General features: G+C 42.6%; 2 protein-coding genes across 3 annotated transcripts in view; one reads left to right on the top strand and one right to left on the bottom strand.

Annotated features, from left to right (window-relative positions):
* The first annotated feature begins 43 nt into the window (after nt 1–43).
* NANS (N-acetylneuraminate synthase) lies at nt 44–13,256 on the top strand. 2 transcript variants are annotated; one of them, XM_065549779.1, is made up of 6 exons: nt 44–275; nt 3,123–3,338; nt 7,785–7,884; nt 9,294–9,448; nt 10,723–10,989; nt 11,718–13,256. In XM_065549779.1, exons 1-6 carry the CDS (start codon nt 144–146, stop codon nt 11,925–11,927), a joined length of 1,080 nt encoding a protein of 359 aa, XP_065405851.1. In that variant the 5' UTR covers nt 44–143; the 3' UTR covers nt 11,928–13,256. The 2 variants fall into 2 exon arrangements, with proteins under 2 accessions (XP_065405851.1, XP_042715068.2); XM_042859134.2 differs by lacking the exon at nt 44–275 and adding an exon at nt 852–1,161.
* The window catches only part of TRIM14 (tripartite motif containing 14), a 26,706-nt gene continuing 19,827 nt past the window's right edge, over nt 13,193–20,071 (bottom strand). The window contains exon 6 of the mRNA XM_005309279.5: nt 13,193–15,243. Within this exon, the coding sequence (XP_005309336.3) occupies nt 14,708–15,243 (536 nt within the window). The 3' untranslated portion in view covers nt 13,193–14,707. The remainder of the gene's footprint in view (nt 15,244–20,071) is intronic.

Below are 20,071 nucleotides of genomic sequence, written 5' to 3'. Positions count from 1 at the left end.
TTCGCGGGGATTGGCTGAGGCGCGGCGTGACGTGGCCCGGGCTCCCTGCTGGCGGTGGCGCGCGGGGCTGGGGCAGTAGCGGTTGGCGGCCGTTGTTCCCGGGGCTCGCGCTCGCTCGTTCGCTCGCCCGCCCGCCCGCCGCGATGCCGCTGGAGTTCGAGCTGTGCCCGGGCCGGCGGGTCGGGGGGGCCCAGCCCTGCTTCATCATCGCCGAGATCGGCCAGAACCACCAGGGGGACCTCGCCATCGCCAAGCAGATGATCCGCATGGTCAAGGTGCGCGGGGCTCCGGGCTGACCAGAGCCGGGCTCTGCTGGCAGGGAAGGAGGGACTAGGGGGCGGGGTCTCTGGGGGGCGGGGCTGCGCGAGGTCTAGGGGGCGGGGTCACCGTAGGGGAAGTGCGAGGGGGCGGGGTCTGTGGGGAGCGGGTGGGGTTCGGAGGGCGCTGGGGGGAGGGGTCTGTGGGGAGTGGGTGTGGGTCAGAGGGCGCTGGGAGAAGGGGATTGTGGGGGGAGGGGTCTGTGGGGAGTAAGGATGCTGGGGGCAGTGGGTGGGGGTCGGAGGGTGCTGGGGGAGGGGTCTGTGAGGAGCATGGGGCTGGGGGGAATGAGTGGGGTTGGAGGGCACTGGGGGGAGGGGTCTGTGAGGAGCATGGGGCTGGGGGCAGTGGGTGGGGGTCGGAGGGTGCTGGGAGGAGGGGTCTGTAGGGGAGCAGGGGTGCTTGGGGAGGAGCTAGGGTGCTGGGGACTGTAGGGGTGCTTGGGGAGGAGCTAGGGTGCTGGGGACTGTAGGGGTGCTAGGAGTGGGGCAGGGGTGCTGTGTTGAAGGGTCTATGGGGGAGCAGTGGTGCTAGGGGGAGCAGGTTTTAGGGGCAGGGGTGACCCCAGAAGCCCTACAAGGGGATGAGGTGTGCTAGTCACTGCTCCCTGTGAGCAGTGAATTTCAGCACCACTCCCCAAAAGCATCACTGCCTTCCCGTGTACCCTCTCCAGGGCTCAGGGGGCCCTGGGAGTGAAGGTCAGTGAGAGCCCGTGGGCATGGATTGGCACAGTGGAGCTCTGAGCTCGCCTAGGTGCCCCACAAGATTAGAGGCAGGACAGCAGTCCTCTCCCAGCTGGTGATGTGTCATATTGAAAAAGATTTATCTAAAGCTGTATTACAGGTTAGTGAAGTGACCTCAAAAGCAGGAAGTGGCCCAATTAACCCAGCAGGGTCCTCCTTTGACTATATGATCACATACTGTTTATCCAGGATCCTTCCTCATTTACCACATGACTGAATACATGCGTGGAGCCATTTGTATGGTGTCAGAGTGTTATTTGTATAATAAAAGTCAGTGTGTAATTGTGAAGAATGGAGTTGTTTTTTTAACCCTTATCCCTCTGGCAACTCAGAGCTGATTTGAATCGTATCCGTGAAAGGCAAATTTGCCATTTGGCACGATGTCCCTGTCAAATTTTAAGTTTCTTTCATCTCCCACTGAGGTGCCAGAGCTGCTGTTTTTTTTAAAGCTGCATTTTAAAATAGAAAAATAGCTTATTTCCCCCACTATTTGTAATTGAAAACATCTGAACCATTTTCCCAACTTAAAAAAAAATTGATCAGGGACTGAACAAGTGTGTCAGATTTTAGCTACTAAAGCAAGAAATTGTAAAAATCTTATAAGAAACTGAAAAAGACCTATCTACCTATACTGTATATGCTAGTGTATGAGTGATTGCTGTCCACTTGGCACTGCAACTTTGACTTGTATCAGAAGGGTAGCCGTGTTAGTCTGAATCTGTAAAAAGCAACAGAGGGTCCTGTGGTACCTTTGAGACTAACAGAAGTATTGGGAGCATAAGCTTTCGTGGGTAAGAACCTCACGAAATCTGAAGAAGTGAGGTTCTTACCCACGAAAGCTTATGCTCCCAATACTTCTGTTAGTCTCAAAAGTGCCACAGGACCCTCTGTTGCTTTTTACAACTTTGACTTGTATTTTAGCTGAACTTCCAAACAGCACTCTTTATTGAGGTGAACCTCTGTGATTTACCAGCTCTTCTTTCTCTCTTGATAGTGAACTCAGTGGAGTTGGGTTGCTTTATATATTTTTTTTCTTTAAAGTTTGAGCTACAATCAACCTCAGAAATTTCCTTGATTTCAGTACCTATAACAGCAGCTATTAGAGATTGGCAGACTGAACTTGGGGGAGAAATCCGAGCAGAATTTATTTGGGCTCTTGACCTTATGTAAACACTATGAACTGGTTTTAGAGTCCACATTTACAATAAAGGTCAGATTGAGCAAATCCAAGCTAATAAATCCCCAGATGTTTTTATTTTTCCTTCCAGAATCATTGGACCTTGATATAATTAGAAATCTTGTTAAAATTACAAAGTTACATTAGGTTTCAGAGTAGCAGCCGTGTTAGTCTGTATCCGCAAAAAGAACAGGAGTACTTGTGGCACCTTAGAGACTAACAAATTTATTAGAGCATAAGCTTTCGTGGACTACAGCCCACTTCTTCGGATACATTAGTAGTTTGACAGTTTATATTACCGCTGTGCTCTTTTTCAAAGTCTGGGATATATTGGTTAAATAAGAAATGCACATTGCAGGAGAAGTCTGAGTACTGATTACTTTAAAAATATATCTAAAGGGAGGTGACTCAACTAAAGGAAAAATGCAGGTTCAGTGTTGTTTCTCTCAGATAATTGCTGCTCTCCTGGGTATAGTTCTTTGCATAGTGAAGCACAAGGCTAATACACTTCTTACCATCATGTACTTACACATTTACCAGGCTGAGAGTATGTCTATAGAGGATCAGTGTTTTCCATATGAAAGCTGATGTTCAGTATGGAAATAATTGATGTGATTAGCTGTCAGTACACATACATGGTTTTAAAAATGTTTGTCTTTGTTGCATGCTATCCTAAATTATTTTTATGGTCACCCTCACACAATTACTTACATTAGTTCTGTCAAAGATAGGAAGACACTTATTTTGAGACTTATTTTCACGTATGAGAATGTTAGCCAGACTGTTACTTTGGTTCTGTGTGATTCTTTTCAGCAGTACTTATGAACTATAGATTCAGTGGCACCTGTCTTGTGCAGATTCTAAGATGATGATCTGTCTTGCAGGAGTGTGGAGCAGACTGTGCCAAGTTCCAGAAGAGTGAGTTGGAGCACAAATTTAACAAGAAAGCCCTGGAGAGGCCCTATACCTCCAAACACTCCTGGGGAAAGACGTATGGAGAGCACAAGCGCCATCTGGAGTTCAGTCATGACCAGTATCGAGAGCTAAAGAAATATGCAAAGGAGATAGGCATCTACTTCACAGCCTCTGGCATGGATGAGGTACATGAGCTGTAGTGGTACAGAAAGCAAAATGCAATTCTTGCATTAATACAGTTGTAGTGTTGTGTAATTCATACGTAAAACTAACATCAAGGGTTTGGACTCTACATTACAAAACAAATGAAAACTAGAGCCAATGTACAATCAGTCCCATTGTGAGTCAGGGCTTGTCTACACTGGCACTTTACAGATCTGCAACTTTCTCGCTCAGGGATGTGAAAAAATACCCCCCTGAGCGCAGCAAGTTTCAGCGCTGTAAAGCACCAGTGTAAACAGTGCACCAGCGCTGGGAGCCGCGCCTCTCGTGGAGGTGGTTTTTTTAGAGCGCTGGGAGAGCTCTCCCCTAGCGCTCTGCCATCACTACACGAGCCACGTTAAAGCACTGCCCCGGCAGCACTTTAGCATTGCCAGCGTAGACTAGCCCACAGTTACAGTTGCATGTTTCCTACCCAAAAATGTCCCCCAAATACATTTTCTCATATGCTGAAGTGCCTACACACAGTGGAGCAAGTTAAAGAAAAGGCCTTATCCAGAACTCTGAATAACTTGATCTTTATCAGTTTAAACCTGGTTACAACAGAGTTTGGCAACTCTCCCATATTAGATGTTACCCTCTCTATGGTCAGCTCCTCCTTTCAGGTTCCTTCAGCCTTCACTTTGCATCAAATTCCTTTCCTGTCAAGGCCTTTCTCATCTGAGCCCCTGCTGCTATTTTGCAATTTTCTCTGTTTGCTATCCACCATACCCCCTTTGCTTGACCCAAACCACGAAACTAATGGTCCCTTTTGTTGTCTTCTCCTACTCTTTGGTCAGGAATCCTTCCATCCAACTCCCTCCTCCTGAAACACCCTGATCCCGTCTGACAGTCTCTCAGCCACTCTGCCTTCAAGTCCTCTCCTATAAACACATTTTCTCCATGAAGCCTATAATTCATACTGCTTCCATCAAAGGTGTGTGTGTATTAAGAAATAAAAAAGCCCTCTGTAATCCTCAACTGTTGTGCATAACTGACCTCAGCAACTACATAATCTTGATGTTAACATAATCCTTTGAACATGATGTATAGCTGAAATCTGGTAACTGGAAATTCAACAGTTATAGTCTTATTTTCAGTGTGTTTCAGCTGAAGTGCCTGATAAATTTCAAGGATTACTTTGTTTCTCAATTTTGGCCTAGAAACAGATGAGCAAAAGTACTGTTGTGGGTCACTTCATGCTGCCTTCAAGTCAAGGAGGCTTGCTAAATAATGGATATTGAACTTTTACATTAACAAATAAAACCCAACAATCCCTCATGTGCTCTTGCATCTGGGACTTTAAAATGGGATTTTCAAAAAGACACATTTGAAAACCCCACCCTTCATTCTTTGGTGTTTGATCTACAAAATGTGAAACTCTTACCATGAAGGGCCGAGCCCCTTCAACTCCCAATGGCTAGCTGAAGTTGCTTAGCACCTTCCAGGATAAGTCCTTTTTTACTTTGGATACGGATGTCTTGTGACTGAGGCAGCCATCCGAATTTAACTGACAATATTGACTCGCAAAAATGCATAATATATTTGTCTAAGAAGCTGCCTGCAGCTCTCATCATGACTAATGGGTTTTGACTATAAATGCTTCCATGCCATGAAATAATATTTTCCAATTAGTAATATTAAACTGAACATCACTAAATGGAATTTTGTGCTATAGAAGATGTAGAGTTAAGTTTTTAATAATATGAGGAAGAAATTTTGATTCATGTAAAGTAAATATAAAGGAAGTGAGTGACTCCTTTATATACTCTCTGTTCCAATTTGTAGTGAAGACAAAACAGAGTCCCCGTGAACCCACGCTGTGCACCGTGTGCGTCATTCAAGGTTATTTCCTGTTCCTTGAAACTTGCCATATGACTTGCCAACTTTTCATAAGAAATGATTCATAGATTCCAAGGCCAGAAGGGACCATTGTGGTCATCTGGTCTGATCTCCTGAGTAACACAGGCCATAGAATTTCCCCCAAATAATTTTTAGAACATATATTTTTAGAAAATGAGCACAGAGTTAGAAAATAGCGGTTATGCTTAGGAAGGGTTGGGCTCCATCTCTCTCTTTTGTGTAATCTTCCCCAAGCCCTTTAAATGGTAACAGGGCCACAAATCTAATATGTTTATTTAGTTCAAATAATTATGAAGATCCATAGCAGCATAAGCTCAAGAAATTTGATTTAGCATCCTAGAGGTGGGGCAAATTAGACGATCACAGTTGCTTTTGTCTTCCTCTTTCTAGCAGAAATCCTAGACCCAGATCCTGAAAGATATTTAGGCACCTAACTCCTGTTAATTTCAATGCAAGTTTAGTGACTAAATACCTTTGGGGATCCGGGCCTTAACCTCTGAATAAACGCCATAACTACAATGAATGAGTTGCAGAATTTGCTGTCCTTTCCAGCATTGACAAAGTTGTGTAGCTATTCTAATGTCTTCCCAAAACAGAGCAAGGGTGGAGGAGTTTTGTAATAGCTCTGCTGATTAATGGTTTTATTTTTAATTCCTCCAGATGACTCCTCTACTTAAAGGGGCCAATTACAATTGTAATGGCAGTCATTGCCTGATCTCTGATAATACCTGAATTATTTTGTCTGCAGCACATAAGTCTTTAGAAGAGGGTTGAGTATAATTAACATTTCAAAAAGCTGTTGATATTTCACGTGTTCTGGTGCAGCTTTATATTTATCTTCTTAGTTTTAACTACTTCTAACTACTGAATAAACAGCTCTCAAATATACAATTCTAGACCCTCTCAATAGTTTTGAGACTTGTAACATTTTCTGCCTTTTTTTTATTTAAAAAAAAATGGGTGGTGGGGAATCCCTACTCTTTAGAATGAAAGAATTCTATAAACAAAAGCGCCCACCTGGTAATTTACATCTGGGCCTCCAGAAAACAAAGTCCTAAGAGAGGAGTTGATCACTGGTTCAGAAGGTTGGTGATACCTTTCACCTGTGGGGTCATTGATTCAAATCCAGCCCAAGCTGATAACTGGCTGAAAGTTGTTACCATTTGATGAGTGAAATGAATTGATCTCAGTCCATTCCTAGTGGACAAAGGTCCACATCACAAAACTCACTAGCAAGCTCCCCATAGACCAAGACCCATCAACTCAAAGAGGCATCCAGACCCTCTCCATAACAACAGATGCAAAACCTGTAGACCTGTCTCTACTGCTACGATGATCAATACCTCCCTACAGCGCACCATTCAAAATCTTGCATCCTACATATGCCTATCACAACGTGGTATATCTCATCCAGTGCACTAAATGCCCCAGGAACAACTATGTGGGTGAAACCAGACAATCACTATGCTCTACTCACACAGAAAAATAAGTCAAAAACACCATATTACCTCTGGGTGAACACTTCACAAAATGATCACTCCATACCTGACCTCTCAGGCCTCATCCTCAAAGGGAACCTGCCTAATACCTTCAAAAGACATGCCTGAGAGCTTAAATTCATAACTTTGCTAGACACTAAAAATCATGGACTTAAGTCATAAATCCAGTGTCTTTATTATTACAACAACCCATAACCCACTAACTCTTCTTTGTCTTATGACTGTGGAAGTGTTAACTGGCCACTTCACCTTAACAGTCTCTTACAATATGTTAACTACATATGCTAAAAAAATAGTTCCATCTTGTATTTAGCTGTGACACACTGAGTGCCTTTCCCAGACCTGAAGAAGAGCTCTGTGTAAGCTCAAAAGCTTGTCTCTCTCACCAACAAAAGATATTACCTCCCCCCATATCATGGCTACACTACCACCTGAAGCAAAAATCACCAGTTCAGCTGAATCTGATTAACACCCCTTGAGAGAGGCCAAAGATTAAAAACGCCTGGAAGCTGCACTACTCTCTGATGCCTAGAGGTGGGACCTTCAGTTCATGGTGGAGGCACATTTGGCAACTCTATCTGGTGAAGTTAGTGCTTTTGCTGCTCATTCTGTGGATAGCAACATGGATACTTTGATATAGCACCAAGGATCTCAAAGCAATTCACAGACAGCAGATACCAGTCTCTAGCACTATCTATCCAGTACCTTTCCTGACCAGTAAATTCCGTCACACCATAGACACTATACTTAATCTTGCTAGACTTAACTTCTTGGGCCAAATTCAGTGCTGTTTGGGTTTCACAGGATGTTAGTCTGCAGAATTTGGCCCCATGCATTCAATATGTTGTCCCTGATCCAGGAGTGGAAAGTGATGTGATTGGTGCTATCGGGTAGGTTTTAGCGTTAAGTGTGCATGGCCTTGAACTTCAAATACTTTTGTTACAATTTCCTAGTCTTTCTTATGGAAAAGAAGGGCTCAGTTATCCACTGTGGGTGATTCTTTGTTGATGTTGAGTAGGAGGAGGACTGATAATTTTAGAAATTCAAAAAAAATGTGTTCTCTCTTCATAGATGGCGGTCGAGTTTCTGCATGAACTGGATGTTCCATTTTTTAAAGTAGGATCAGGAGATACTAACAATTTTCCATATTTGGAAAAAACAGCAAAGAAAGGTGAATGGTTTTATTTTTGACTGTTTTATTAACCTTCACTGAGTCCCAGCAGATTAGGTCCCAACCATTTCCCTCCCACTTGAGACAACCATCTGAAAGTTTCAGTAATTTCTCAGTTTCAAGTTATGTCTCTTTGTGAATTCCTTTAGCTATCGTCTGTTACAGCCTGGACCAATCTCTCTCTCTGAATGGACCACCAGTCTGTTGTGCATGAATCCAACTGCTGGATCCCACATACTTCTAAGCCCCTGGTTCTAGCTCTGGGTTTCTCAGGCACACTCCCAGGTGTAGAGTGCATGGCTAACATCCTTCTTGGGCAGTGGGATCCTGCAGTCCAGCCACGTTAGCCCCCAAAACCAGTGACCTAGCTCTCCCAAGCCCTCCCTCTCTGTGGGCACTCTGAGCTTCTTTATTAACGCCTTCAGTGACCGCATGGCAGGAAAGCAGGGAACACAGGCATAGCAAGGGGATTTCTTAATCCCAAACAATTTACCCTTAAAGTACAGTAGAGAGAGAGAGAGATCTTGAGAAAATAACACAGTCCTAAATGTAGTGCCCCCTCCCCCCCCACGATTTCACCCATCCTATGAGTCCTGGGTGTGATCAGCATCCATAGGCTAGTCAGCCTGTCCTGCCTCCTTAGCCTAGTTTTCGTGTATGTCTCTGGGGTCTGGCCCCTTTTTTAGAGAAGCTCCCCTGTTTTAAAACAGGCTCTGTTCCTCTTTTTCCCATGTCCTTTAGCTAGGAGCGTTCTGGGTTCCAGCTGCCTCCCTGCTCTCTCCCCTCTTGGCTTAGAGCCCATGAAACAAAAGGGGGTTAGCAATTTAACACAGACATACCCCCCAACCTGTCACGGCACCAGTTTTAGCAGTCAGGCACACTTAACGTAATGCATCTTTAAATAGAATGCAACTGCTTGCAGTGTATTTTAGCGTTAAGTGAACAACAGACATGGTGTTTTTGTTGCTGGCATAATATTCTTTCTAGTTTAACTAATTTCAGACAGCAAAATGAAATCCTTGACAAAGGCTTAGGTGCGGTGATCTAGCAGCTATGACATCTAAGGGATTGTCTACACACACAGTTGCTCTGGTTTAACTAAAGGTGTGTTTTTGTTTTGTTTTTTTTAAACTGATTTAGTTAAACTGGAGCAAAAGGCTGTGTGGATACATTTAGTTTAGTTTAACCAGCCTTATATTGCTTTAGCTTAAATCAGTTTGGAACAAGTTTCAACTACATCAGAATAAGCTACTCTTGCACTGAAATAGTGGTAGTCAACATTTTGCACCGGTTTAACCGAATCTGTTTAAATTCACTCTTATGTTAAACCAATGCAACTTGCATATATAGATTAGCCCTAAGTCATGAAGCCTTGGGAGAAAAATGACCCTGTTTGTTTTCCCGGCTAGGTCGCCCAATGGTAATTTCCAGTGGGATGCAGTCAATGGACACAATGCACAAGGTTTATCAACTTGTGAAACCGATCAATCCCAACTTCTGCATTCTCCAGTGCACCAGCGCTTACCCTCTTCAGCCTGAAGATGTCAACCTCCGTGTGATAACGGTCAGTGAATCACATGTAATGTACAGCGTGTAGGGAAGACAGGGCACAGATGAAATAATGCACTTTTACTTAGATTCCTAGATCTTGGGGGTGCTGGTATTCCCTGCTGAGAGGGCAGAAAATGTCATGTTTTTCTAGTTCCCCTAAGGATCAAAGTAAAAGCTTCTGCTGGAGCCCTGATTGGCAGAATTTGGCATCAAGGAATTTGATTTAAATTAAAAAAATGAAAATGGAGATATATTTATCTCCTAGAACTGGAAGGGACCTTGAAAGGTCATCAAGTCCAGCCCCCTGCCCTCACTAGCAGGACCAAGTACTGATTTTGCCCCAGATCCCTAAGTGGCCCCCTCAAGGATTGAACTCACAACCCTGGGTTTAGCAGGGCAATGCTCAAACCACTGACATATATTACCAGTCGACACTTGCACACTTAAACAGTGCTGGGTGTGAAATATGCATGGAAATATTATCTTGTGCCTGCCTTCTGACGTGGCATAAGACAATAATGTGTAGGCAATCAGACGCTAAGAACCTAGATAGTAGGTCAGGTTAGAAAACTTTTAATTAAAAATATTTCCAATGAAAAGCAAGAATGTGACTAAAATGTATCTGTGCCCTGAGGTAGTATGCTCCTGTTGGTAGTAGGCACATGGATATTTGTGATTACTAAGGATACTACAGTAAGAAAATAAATGTTTGCAAAACTGTGGAAAATATTTAAGCACATGCTTAACTAAATGCACACGAGTAGTTGCATTGTTTTCAGTGAGACTACTCACTTGTGCATATATAAGCACTTTTAGGATCAGGTCTGAAGCATCCTCTGCTGCAGTGTTACATGTGGTGCTTTATTTTAAAGTTAGTCTATATCCAAAGGATTTTATAGACATTTTTAAATTGGTTCAGTCCAGTTGACTCTTGGATGGGAACAGAGAGACACATTGTTAGTGTAACCCACTATCTTTGGGGTTTAGGTGCTGATGGATACAACTTAACTAGGAAAAACACCAGAGAAGTTTTAAGGTACAAGGAGCCTACCCTTCCTTACTCGTGCTGGTTGTCCCAGTGAACCCCTTAAACAAAATCAGGCTAGTCACCAGTGCAGTGCAGTTAGTTTATGTTAACTGAAAGCAGGATTTACCTGTTAAACAGCCAACCATTTGTTTTATGACACTAGTGGTCTGTATATTCACGTACAGTCATTGTTACATTTGCTCTCTGTGACTCTGAAATTGATATCCTTATAATTCAGATCAACTTTGTTGTCATTCAAGGCGTATCAGTCAGCTTTTCCCGATATCCCCATTGGCTATTCTGGACATGAGACTGGCATGGCCATTTCAGTAGCAGCAGTTGCTATGGGTGCTAAAGTACTGGAACGCCATGTGACTTTGGACAAAACATGGAAAGGAAATGATCACCAGGCATCCCTGGAGCCGAATGAACTGGCAGAATTAGTGAGAACAATCCGTCTGGTGGAAAAGGCAATGGGGTCTCCAGTCAAACAGCTCTTGCCCTGTGAAATGGCCTGTAATGAAAAGGTAACTTTCCTTTTGAATTCACATGTAGCTAAAGGCCAACTAGATGAACAATTAGTTGTCATTCGTTTAGTATGTAGGAGAAGCAACTTGCAAACTGTAACTGCAGATACTCTTCTACTCCCATTAATATAGCTCCTTCTGCCTCCCCATCCCAAACCCTTTTGCTGCTCATGCTTCAGTTTTTCTTAGCACAGACTTACTACCGCGTATAATTCATTCATTCGTTTTGTCAGCATATAAATATTTCTACTGATAATCTTGCCAAGGTGGGCAAGTGCAGTGCAGCTCCAGTTAACCAAATGTTGGTTACAGTGCCCTCTGGCAGTCAGGCTTGAGCCTTTGGCATTTGTAGACCTCTTCTCTTCTAGTAACTTGACCAGTCTTGGGGAAGGCAGCAGGCTCTCTTCACTGTAACTAGAAGAACCCCAGTCATTCACACCCCCGATTCTAGAAAGGATTTGAGTGACACCTGTGCCCTCAATACAACGTGGCATTCAGCTGTATTTACAGTGAAGATTTCCATACTAAAACATCTTCACTAAACTGATTTGAAGTGAGTGCATTTGGAAGTAGAGCAGACAGGGGAGAGGAAAGTCAGTGAGTTTTCTTTGTAGCTGGTAAGAAAAAAGAAAGACCTCATTTTCAGTCTTTCGCTTGTCCTTGATACTTTATGAATTAGAATGCACTTGGTTCAATAAACTAATCCTCTTCTGTTGGTATTTCTGTAGCTGGGGAAGTCTGTGGTGGCAAAAGTGACTATCCCTGAAGGTACGGTGCTGACTCTTGACATGCTCACAGTGAAGGTGGGAGAACCTAAAGGATACCTCCCAGAAGAAATTTTTGATCTGGTTGGCAAAAAGGTCAAAACAAACATTGAAGAAGATGAAACAATCACTGAGGATGCAATAGAAAATCATGTTAAAAAAGTGAAATGCTAAATGGAAGCATTCACATCTGTATTGTTCATAACATGCTGTGCAGTACAGTACTGCAGCCATACTTTTTGGAATTAATAGCGTGGTAGATTAGAAGTGAAGGGATTTAGGTATGAGAATCTGAACAGAATTTCTATTTCATGTTGGCAAAAAGATATTTGCTCCAAACTTACATGAAATTATGAACCCAGTTTTATTAAAGTTGTGTAATACTGTGTTTAAAAAAGGATGTAATCTTCAACATCACCAAAGATCCCGTTCAGAAGCGTCTTGTATGCTGCTCATTGTCAGGATATCACGGTAATGGTTATTTGGGTGAGAAGATGAGTGTGTGGGTTTATTTCAGGTTCCTTTTGGGATGATCTAGATCTAAGATATCAATATGCGCATACCAGTCTCAGTAGCACTAGCCTAGCAGAAACTTCTCTCATTAGACAATTATGCCGTAAATATTCCCGGTAGCTTTTTTTTAAAAACACCTTTCAATCATTTGATGCTAGAGCCTGGATTACATAAGAACGGCCGTACTGGGTCGGACCAATGGTGACCCTAACAGGTAATGATCAAGTGATCTCTCTCCTGCCATCCATCTCCATCCTCTGACAAACAGAGGCTAGGGACACCATTCCTTACCCGTCCTGGCTAATAGCTATTAATGGACTTAACCGCCATGAATTTATCTAGTTCTCTTTTAAACCCTGTTATAGTCCTACATACAACACTGCTGCTCCACTGTGACAACTCATTTGTGTCTCCCTGCTACCTTTCTGCCCCTTGGTCTGGTGCCTCCCCATCATCTCCTTTACAGTGAGAACTGCAGCCTCCTGCTGCAGCAGCCCGTGCTCCTCGCCAACTTGTGCACTTACTAATGCCTGCTGCTTTGCTCCTGCCTGAAGGAAGCAGGGTTATAGGCTAGAAGAAAGGGCAGCTGTGGGCTGCAGGTCATACACTCTTCAATTACCTTAACTGGCGCAATACCTTATTAGAATTCATTTTAATTAATTGATAGCAGAAGTCATCAGTGAAGTTGATGGAACTTTCTGCCTCTTATGACTTTAGGTACCTTGGACACCTTGTCAATATAAGCAGAGCTGTGGGCTCCTTAACGTTTATCTTAAACATACTACTACAGTGGCAGGAGACTGTATGGCCATACATTTAAGATGGGAAGAGGTTGTTTCATTCAGCTTCTTGCTTAAATTGTCTGAATCGTGATTGTGAGCTTCAGTTGATGCAGTATGCTTGCCTTAAGAGAAGATGATACTAAATGATTGTTGAAAGAAACATTTATTTTTGTTTGTTTTCAATAAAAATCAAGTTTGTCAAACAAAAGCTGCTACTTTGCCATTTCATTTTAAAGAGGAGACCTAGCCCTTGCCTTTTCTTAATATCCCCTGCACAGAACATTATTGTAGGTGTGCCTCTGGCATTGGAAACCAAGGTGTGTTCTAGGCCTGTGCTCTCACAAGGTTAGAGAATACAGTAGTTAAAGCACTACAGGTTGGTCTACAGTAGAAAAAGGACTTCTATGGATACTATCTAAGAAATCCTTCTGAATTTTAAGTATTATGGATTTGGGAAAAGAACAAACCTCCACTCTTATGCACATCCAACTTTAAGAATACAGTAACTTTGAGAGCAACAGTCATAACAACCCGCTTGCATGTGAGTGTGGTAAAACACTAGCAGCATTAATTGAGTGCCTTTGAAAGTAGCAAGCTGGAGATAAATTAAAGTAATATCTCCCAGCTCCATAAGCTCTGCAATGGAAGTGACAATGCAGCTAGAATCTAATGTGGAGATGGTCCTTTTCCACATGCCTCCGACTTCCAAATGGGGAGTGATGGGGCTGTACAGCATCACAGTGCTTCCTCTCACACCCCTTCAGAATGGCTGCGGTGTGCATTTCTGGAGAAGGAGTCCATCTACAGAAAGTTTGACTGTAAAACAGTAGGACAGGCTTCCCTCAATGACCAGTGTGCTGTACTACTTAAATCAGTTCAATTCAAGCTCTATTTACTGGACCCCACACAACACTAGCTAGTTAGTGTCGATATAAAAGTCCTCACTCCAGGAAAATCTGAAATTAGTTTTAGGCAACAGTGAAAGCCACCCTTTGATTGTTCTTGGAAGTGGATGAAGCTTTTTACCATGAGCTATTTCGGTTACTGGATCTGTTCTCCAAATTCAAACTGAAATAACAAAATTAAACTAAAAGTTGCATCTTACATAAGCCAAGCTCAGAGTAATACCTATGCAAGATGGTAATCTCTCCAGCCAGCTGGAGGTAGGGTAGTAGTTTAATAAAATGGACTACTAGCTCCTGTTCCAAAAGTCAGTTGCATAAACTATGACAGCTATCACGTAATTAAAATAGGACTGTGTTCTATTTTGTAAGCCACAATCCACTACAAAAATACAGTGTAAAATTGCTTTAGTCTTTTAGACACCCTGAGGAGGATTCTTACAATTCTATAACCTGAAGTGCCATTCATAAATGGCAGAAGAGCACTTGGAAAATACAATCATGTAAAAATCACTCATCTATAATAGTATCTTCTGGGGTATTTGATTTGACAAAGACCTGAGTATTTATCTATACTGGGTACTGAGAATCACATTTTAGTGATCAGTATTGAGTCAGAAATGTAGCTAAACCCTTTAAAGCCTTACAGCGTGGTTGCTGTAATCTGTGAGAATTAATTTATAACTCCTTTTAAAGTGGTTTTACATACAAATAATTGAAAAGCAGGCTCTAGTTCATGTCTTTGTCTCATCGCTTCTTAAGTCAGTTTGCAGATTGTTATTGCCCCTTCCCACAGCCTAAGTGCTGGGTAAAGAGGCTCTGTGAACTTGCAGCGGAACGTATGCAGATGGGCCATACCATCCGTTACATTATAGAACGAGAGGATGCCAGCCTCGTAATCCAGGAAAACACCAATTCGTTCTGGATCGTCATTTATCAGGATCAGGGTCCTCTCTCCCTTGTGAAATGCCCAATATTCAAGGTCAAACCTTTTTATACACCAGGAAGCTCTGTTCCATCCTAGTCGACAAGTTTCGGCGTCTCCATGTCTCTTGATGGAAGGGTACGCTGCTCCAATCCACCATCCTTGTCCAGCGTGAAGCACGTCCACTTCCCAGTAATGGCTCCCAGAGAAGAAAGCATCTTTGCTCAAGACTTGCCATAATTTATCAAATCTCTGGGGGCTATAAGGGTAAAATTTCCTCCTCCAGCTGCAGCTTACTGTAAGACGATCCTCAGACAAACTCAACCTGGGATGAAGGCTCTCGTATTCCAAGGTTGGAGATCTCGCATCTAGAACCAAAACCGTAAGTATGTTACATGTAATTACTTGAAACTTGCATGAGTGACTAATCGAGATCTCTTGAGACAAGTCAGGCCTGATTCCTGTGAATGATGGCAAGTCTATCAGACCGCTGAAGGTAACTGTGGTAGAGGACTGTAACTTTGTTGGGAAAATACAACTAAAGAAAAAGGGGGTAGGGGGAGAGAAGGAAAACTGCATTTTTGATTACTTGAAGTTTAAGAAACTTGTCAAGGGAGAGACCCTAAAAACAAACTATAAATTTACATACTAGTTTAAAACATTAGTAAAATGTAACCAAGGAAAACTGCTTTGCATAAGACTGGAGGACATGCAATCTTACGGGAGAACCAAATTTTAACCAAATTTAATGCATTAAATAACAAATAAGTATATCATATATATAAAAATAAAATACCAACTATTGCTGTAGATTTTTAAGGACAAGTTTATTTTTCTTAGAACTGATTTTTCTACTTGACTCAAATGGCTGCAGATGCCTCATGGAAAACTAAGTAAACAGTCTAATTAGTAATGGTTTTGCTGCTGCATGCCCTATTTTCTGAATTATTTTCCCTCCCTGCCTCTCTCTCTGAAGATTATCAGGATATTTTGCTTGTAAATAGGATCTGTGGTCTTTAAACATCCACCTGTCTTTTAGTGTCACACATGATAATACTGTGATGACCTATTTGGGCACTGACGTTAATAACTAGTGATATATAGTAATTACACAGTACTTTTTGTGAGCAAAGGCCAGAATAAGGGTGTGAATGTACATCAGCTGAAGATCTGGCCCTAGATTTCAAAGCTATCTACAAAATTGGGCACGTATAATTTTTCTAGTTTTATAGAAGGGGAAACTAATACAATATGGCTAAGTAAGACTTAAACAGCAAGAGCTTGTGTTTTTATGCAATCAACCTTAGTAATAAAAAATGACAGAAAAACTGATTTTTTTTTTCCCCCCACACATGCTTTGTGTGTACACACAATAGTTATACATATACACATTGTGGGCCTGATTCCTCCAATGACCTCATGTAGTCATTTAAACCAGTGCAAGCTGAGTCCAAAGTGGGTGTGACAAGCTACCATTCTGATTTAAGTAGTATTTTACTTCACATTTGTAGTCCGTATAGGTGCAAATGTCTAGAGAGCCGATTTGTCACTTCCTTGCACAAAGTATGTGTTTATCAGTGTGTTTTCCAAAGTGAAAGTCTTTTACACTGTCTGAAAAAATTAGGTCTTGTCTAGACAAGGAAAGGTGGTTGGGCTTAGCCAGCTCATGTTAGCTGCTCTAACGTTTTTCCTAGCCTACTTGAAGCCTCATTGGCCCTTACTTTAAAAAGCAAAATGACACAACTTATTAAAGGTGTTCGCCCAAAGCAGCACTCACATGCTTTCTTAGCAAATAACTTTGTCCACAAAGCCTTGAGTGACAGCCAGAGACACAAGTGCTTAGAATTTTTAACAAACTGGATTGTTTTGTGATTTCATCTTTATAAAAAAAAAAGAACAGGAGTACTTGTGGCACCTTAGAGACTAACAAATTTGTTAGTCTCTAAGGTGCCACAAGTACTCCTGTTCTTTTTGCGGATACAGACTAACATGGCTGCTACTCTGAAACCGATCTTTATATAGTCACCCATATATGTGTGTTTGAACTGTTTCCTGTTTAGGCGGTCAACTCCTTGGGCTGAGGGTTATGTCTTCCATTATGCTCCATACAGGGCTGAACACAATCAGTTGCTGTACAAGCCTTGGTGGTTAGGGCTCACCTGGGATGTGGGAGACCCAGGTTCAAGTACCTGCTCCTAATCAAACAGAGGAGAGACCAATGTAATAGAAAGAGAGAGCCTGAGACATTAGGTCTGGTATGAGGCCTGAACTAAAGTCAGGCCCTGTTACAAAGCAGATACCTGCTTGCAGGTTCAATATCTGATACATGAACTTGGCAAGAACAGGGCTGGTATTGCAAAAACACAAGCAGTCTTAGGCACTAGGTATTCACGTAAACACATTCCAGCAGGATAGTACTAGAACACCCCGATACAAGGGTATGGTGTAAACACACTCCCCAAAGATAATACAGGGACACACTGACCTCTCCTAAGGATGAGGTCAGGATGGCAGGATAGAGATGTTTTGATTGAATCCACATGTACAAGGTAAAGAGTGTAACTACCTATGTCAGAGGGGCTGTGATAAATGAAGGGGGGGAAGCTCCCTTTTATGGAACCCCACTTAGCTATAAAATCCATTAGTAGCTGTTCTCTACTTGCTTTACCTGTAAAGGGTTAAAAAAGCCCATAGGTGAAAGGAAGGGAGTGGGCACCTGACCAAAGAGCCAATGGGAAGGCTAGAACTTTTTAAAATTGGGGGAAAAACTTCCCCCTTTGTCTGTCTGGTTGTTCTCCCGGAGAGCAGGGACAGGGCTGGAGCTATGCTGTAAATGCTTGGGCCAGGTATGAAAATCATCAGCTCATACCTAGAAACTACTCATTTGAAACCCCAGATATGTAAATAGATCAGGACATATCTAGGAAGACGCGATTAGGTTTATCTCTTTATGTCTTGTGGTCTCCTCTGTGCTAACCCCAGATGCTTTTGTTTTGCTTGTAACCTTTAAGCTGGACCTCAAGAAGCTATCTTGATGCTTAATCCTTGTAATTGGGTTTTTTTCTAAACCTAGCAAAAAGCCCAAAGTTCCAGATGTATTTTCTTTCTTTTTGTTTTTTACCTTTTTTAAGAACAGGATTGGATTTTTGTGTCCTTAAGAGGTTTGTACCTATTGTTTAATTAGCTGGTACAACCGTTGATTTCCTTTGTTTTCTTTCTCAGCAATTCCTGGGGGGAGAGGGAGGTGAAAGGGCTTGAGGGTATCCCACAGGAAGGAATTCCCAAGTGCGCCTTCCTGGGCTCTCAAAGGGGTTCTGCACTTGGGTGGTGGCAGCATGTACCCAGCCAAGGTCAGAGAAAAGCTGTAACCTTGGGAGTTTAATACAAGCTTGGAGTGGCCAGTATTAATTTTTAGAATCCTTGCGGGCCCCCACCTTCTGCACTCAAAAGTGCCAGAGTGGGGAATCAGCCTTGACAGGGGCAATGCCTAACTTGTTTGTATCAGTGTATAAAAGAGGGGTCACAGAGGTGGTGTCTTTGTCCAGCTGAGGGGGAGCAGAGAGTCCTGCCGCTCACTGAGCCGAGTCCATTGTCACAGGCATACATGTCTTAATATCCCCATAGAGTCTACCGGGTGCTACTACTGTGATACATTGACGATAAACCTGGCTGGGCACCTTTGCTACTGACCGGAGTCGGTGGTTTTCTGGGGCAGTTCGATCGAGGTCTGCTACATCCGCGATCTGCCTGGCGCTGGTGCAGCACACAGAGAGCACACACACAGCGCCAACAACTGACAGCAACCTGAACCTGGGTCACCCAAAACACAGGTGCCTAACAACCTGGCTATTCTGGCATCTACTCCCCTACCCCCCAGGCCATCCTAGACCTGAGAGACTTTCAAAGAATCAGTATATTCCCACAAAAATCCTTCACCAAAAAATTCCCAACCAGCTCCAATCTTGAACACACTCTACAATAAAAAGGAAAAGGGTTTTGCCCTGGCCTAACTATCAGCATCACTGCAGAGGAGAAGCTACTGCTGAATACTGTGCCTGGAGAGCAAACCTACCAGCTCTGTGCCCCTGTTCTTCCTTCAGACAGTGTCTAGATCAGTGGTTCTCAAACTTTTGTACTGGTGGCCCCTTTCAAATAGCAAGCCTCTGAGTGCGACCCCCCCTTATAAATTAAAAACACTTTTTTTATATATTTAACACCATTATAAATGCTGGAGACAAAGCGGGGTTTGGGGTGGAGGCTGACAGCTCGCGACCCCGCCATGTAATAACTTCGCATCCCCCTGAGGGGTCCCGACCCCCAGTTTGAGAACCCCTGGGTTAGAGAGAGAGAACAGTATCTGCCTGCAGTGGATGTTAATTGATGCAGAATGTTTCTCTAAACAGAAAAAAGCAGCTGACCGGTAACCATTATTGTTGTGTTACTGATATTTACATGGCAGTGATTTGTAAACCTGTTAAAACTTCCTAAAGAAATAAATAAATAGTTATAAAAAATACATCTACTGCAATTCCTCTTGGCAGTCTCTACTGCCATCCAATGCTGAAACAGTGATGACAAAAAGACTGAATTGGCTTCATTAAGTTGCACAGACCTACCAACCAAGGCCCAAATGTGGGATGCAATTTGTGACAGACACCCCAGATGAGGGAGACAAAAAATTACTCCTGCAGGAAATGTAACAAGCGGGGGAATCCTTCTCTAGAATCTCTGGCTCAATGAGTCTGCATTGCTGGGGTCAGTCATTTTTAGCAATAAAAAACAAAGGGATGCCAAATTTGTATAGAATGCACGTAACTCTGGGACTAAAAGGGATGATGGCCCTCAAAAGGAGAAGCAGTTGAGAAGTCTGGATCCAGTTACTCTTTTTCTAGTTACCGCTTGTAAAGTTGTAAAAATAATTGAAGGAATATACTGTCAGGTCAAATATGGCTCAAAATTTGAGATAAAAAAGAATGTAAAACCTAAGTTAAATATTTTCATGGGATAAAATAGAGAGAGAGTGTGTGCACGTGCGTGTGAACACACAAACATTCCACTGCAGGTTAAGCTCAAAATTCCAGCAAAGTGCTCAAATTGATTTGAACAAACAAAATGAGCTTGGCTGTTTTCATTCTCCAAAGGGAGAAATGCTGTTTGTTTATTGGTGCGTTACGGGTGAAAGGTAAAGTGTATTAT

Source organism: Chrysemys picta, chromosome 6 (genome assembly GCF_011386835.1).
Source record: "Chrysemys picta bellii isolate R12L10 chromosome 6, ASM1138683v2, whole genome shotgun sequence".
Lineage (NCBI taxonomy): Eukaryota > Metazoa > Chordata > Testudines > Emydidae > Chrysemys > Chrysemys picta.
The sequence above is the reverse complement of the archived record's forward strand: the minus strand, read 5'-3'. Positions and strand labels throughout refer to the sequence as shown.

Excerpts from the sequence above, each read along its gene's own strand:
- NANS (XM_065549779.1), top strand. The coding sequence starts at position 144 with ATGCCGCTGGAGTTCGAGCTGTGCCCGGGCCGGCGGGTCGGGGGGGCC. Across the intron at positions 276-3,122 it reads AGATGATCCGCATGGTCAAG|GAGTGTGGAGCAGACTGTGC; the intron begins GTGCGCGGGGCT and ends TCTGTCTTGCAG. Across the intron at positions 9,449-10,722 it reads TCAACCTCCGTGTGATAACG|GCGTATCAGTCAGCTTTTCC; the intron begins GTCAGTGAATCA and ends TTGTCATTCAAG.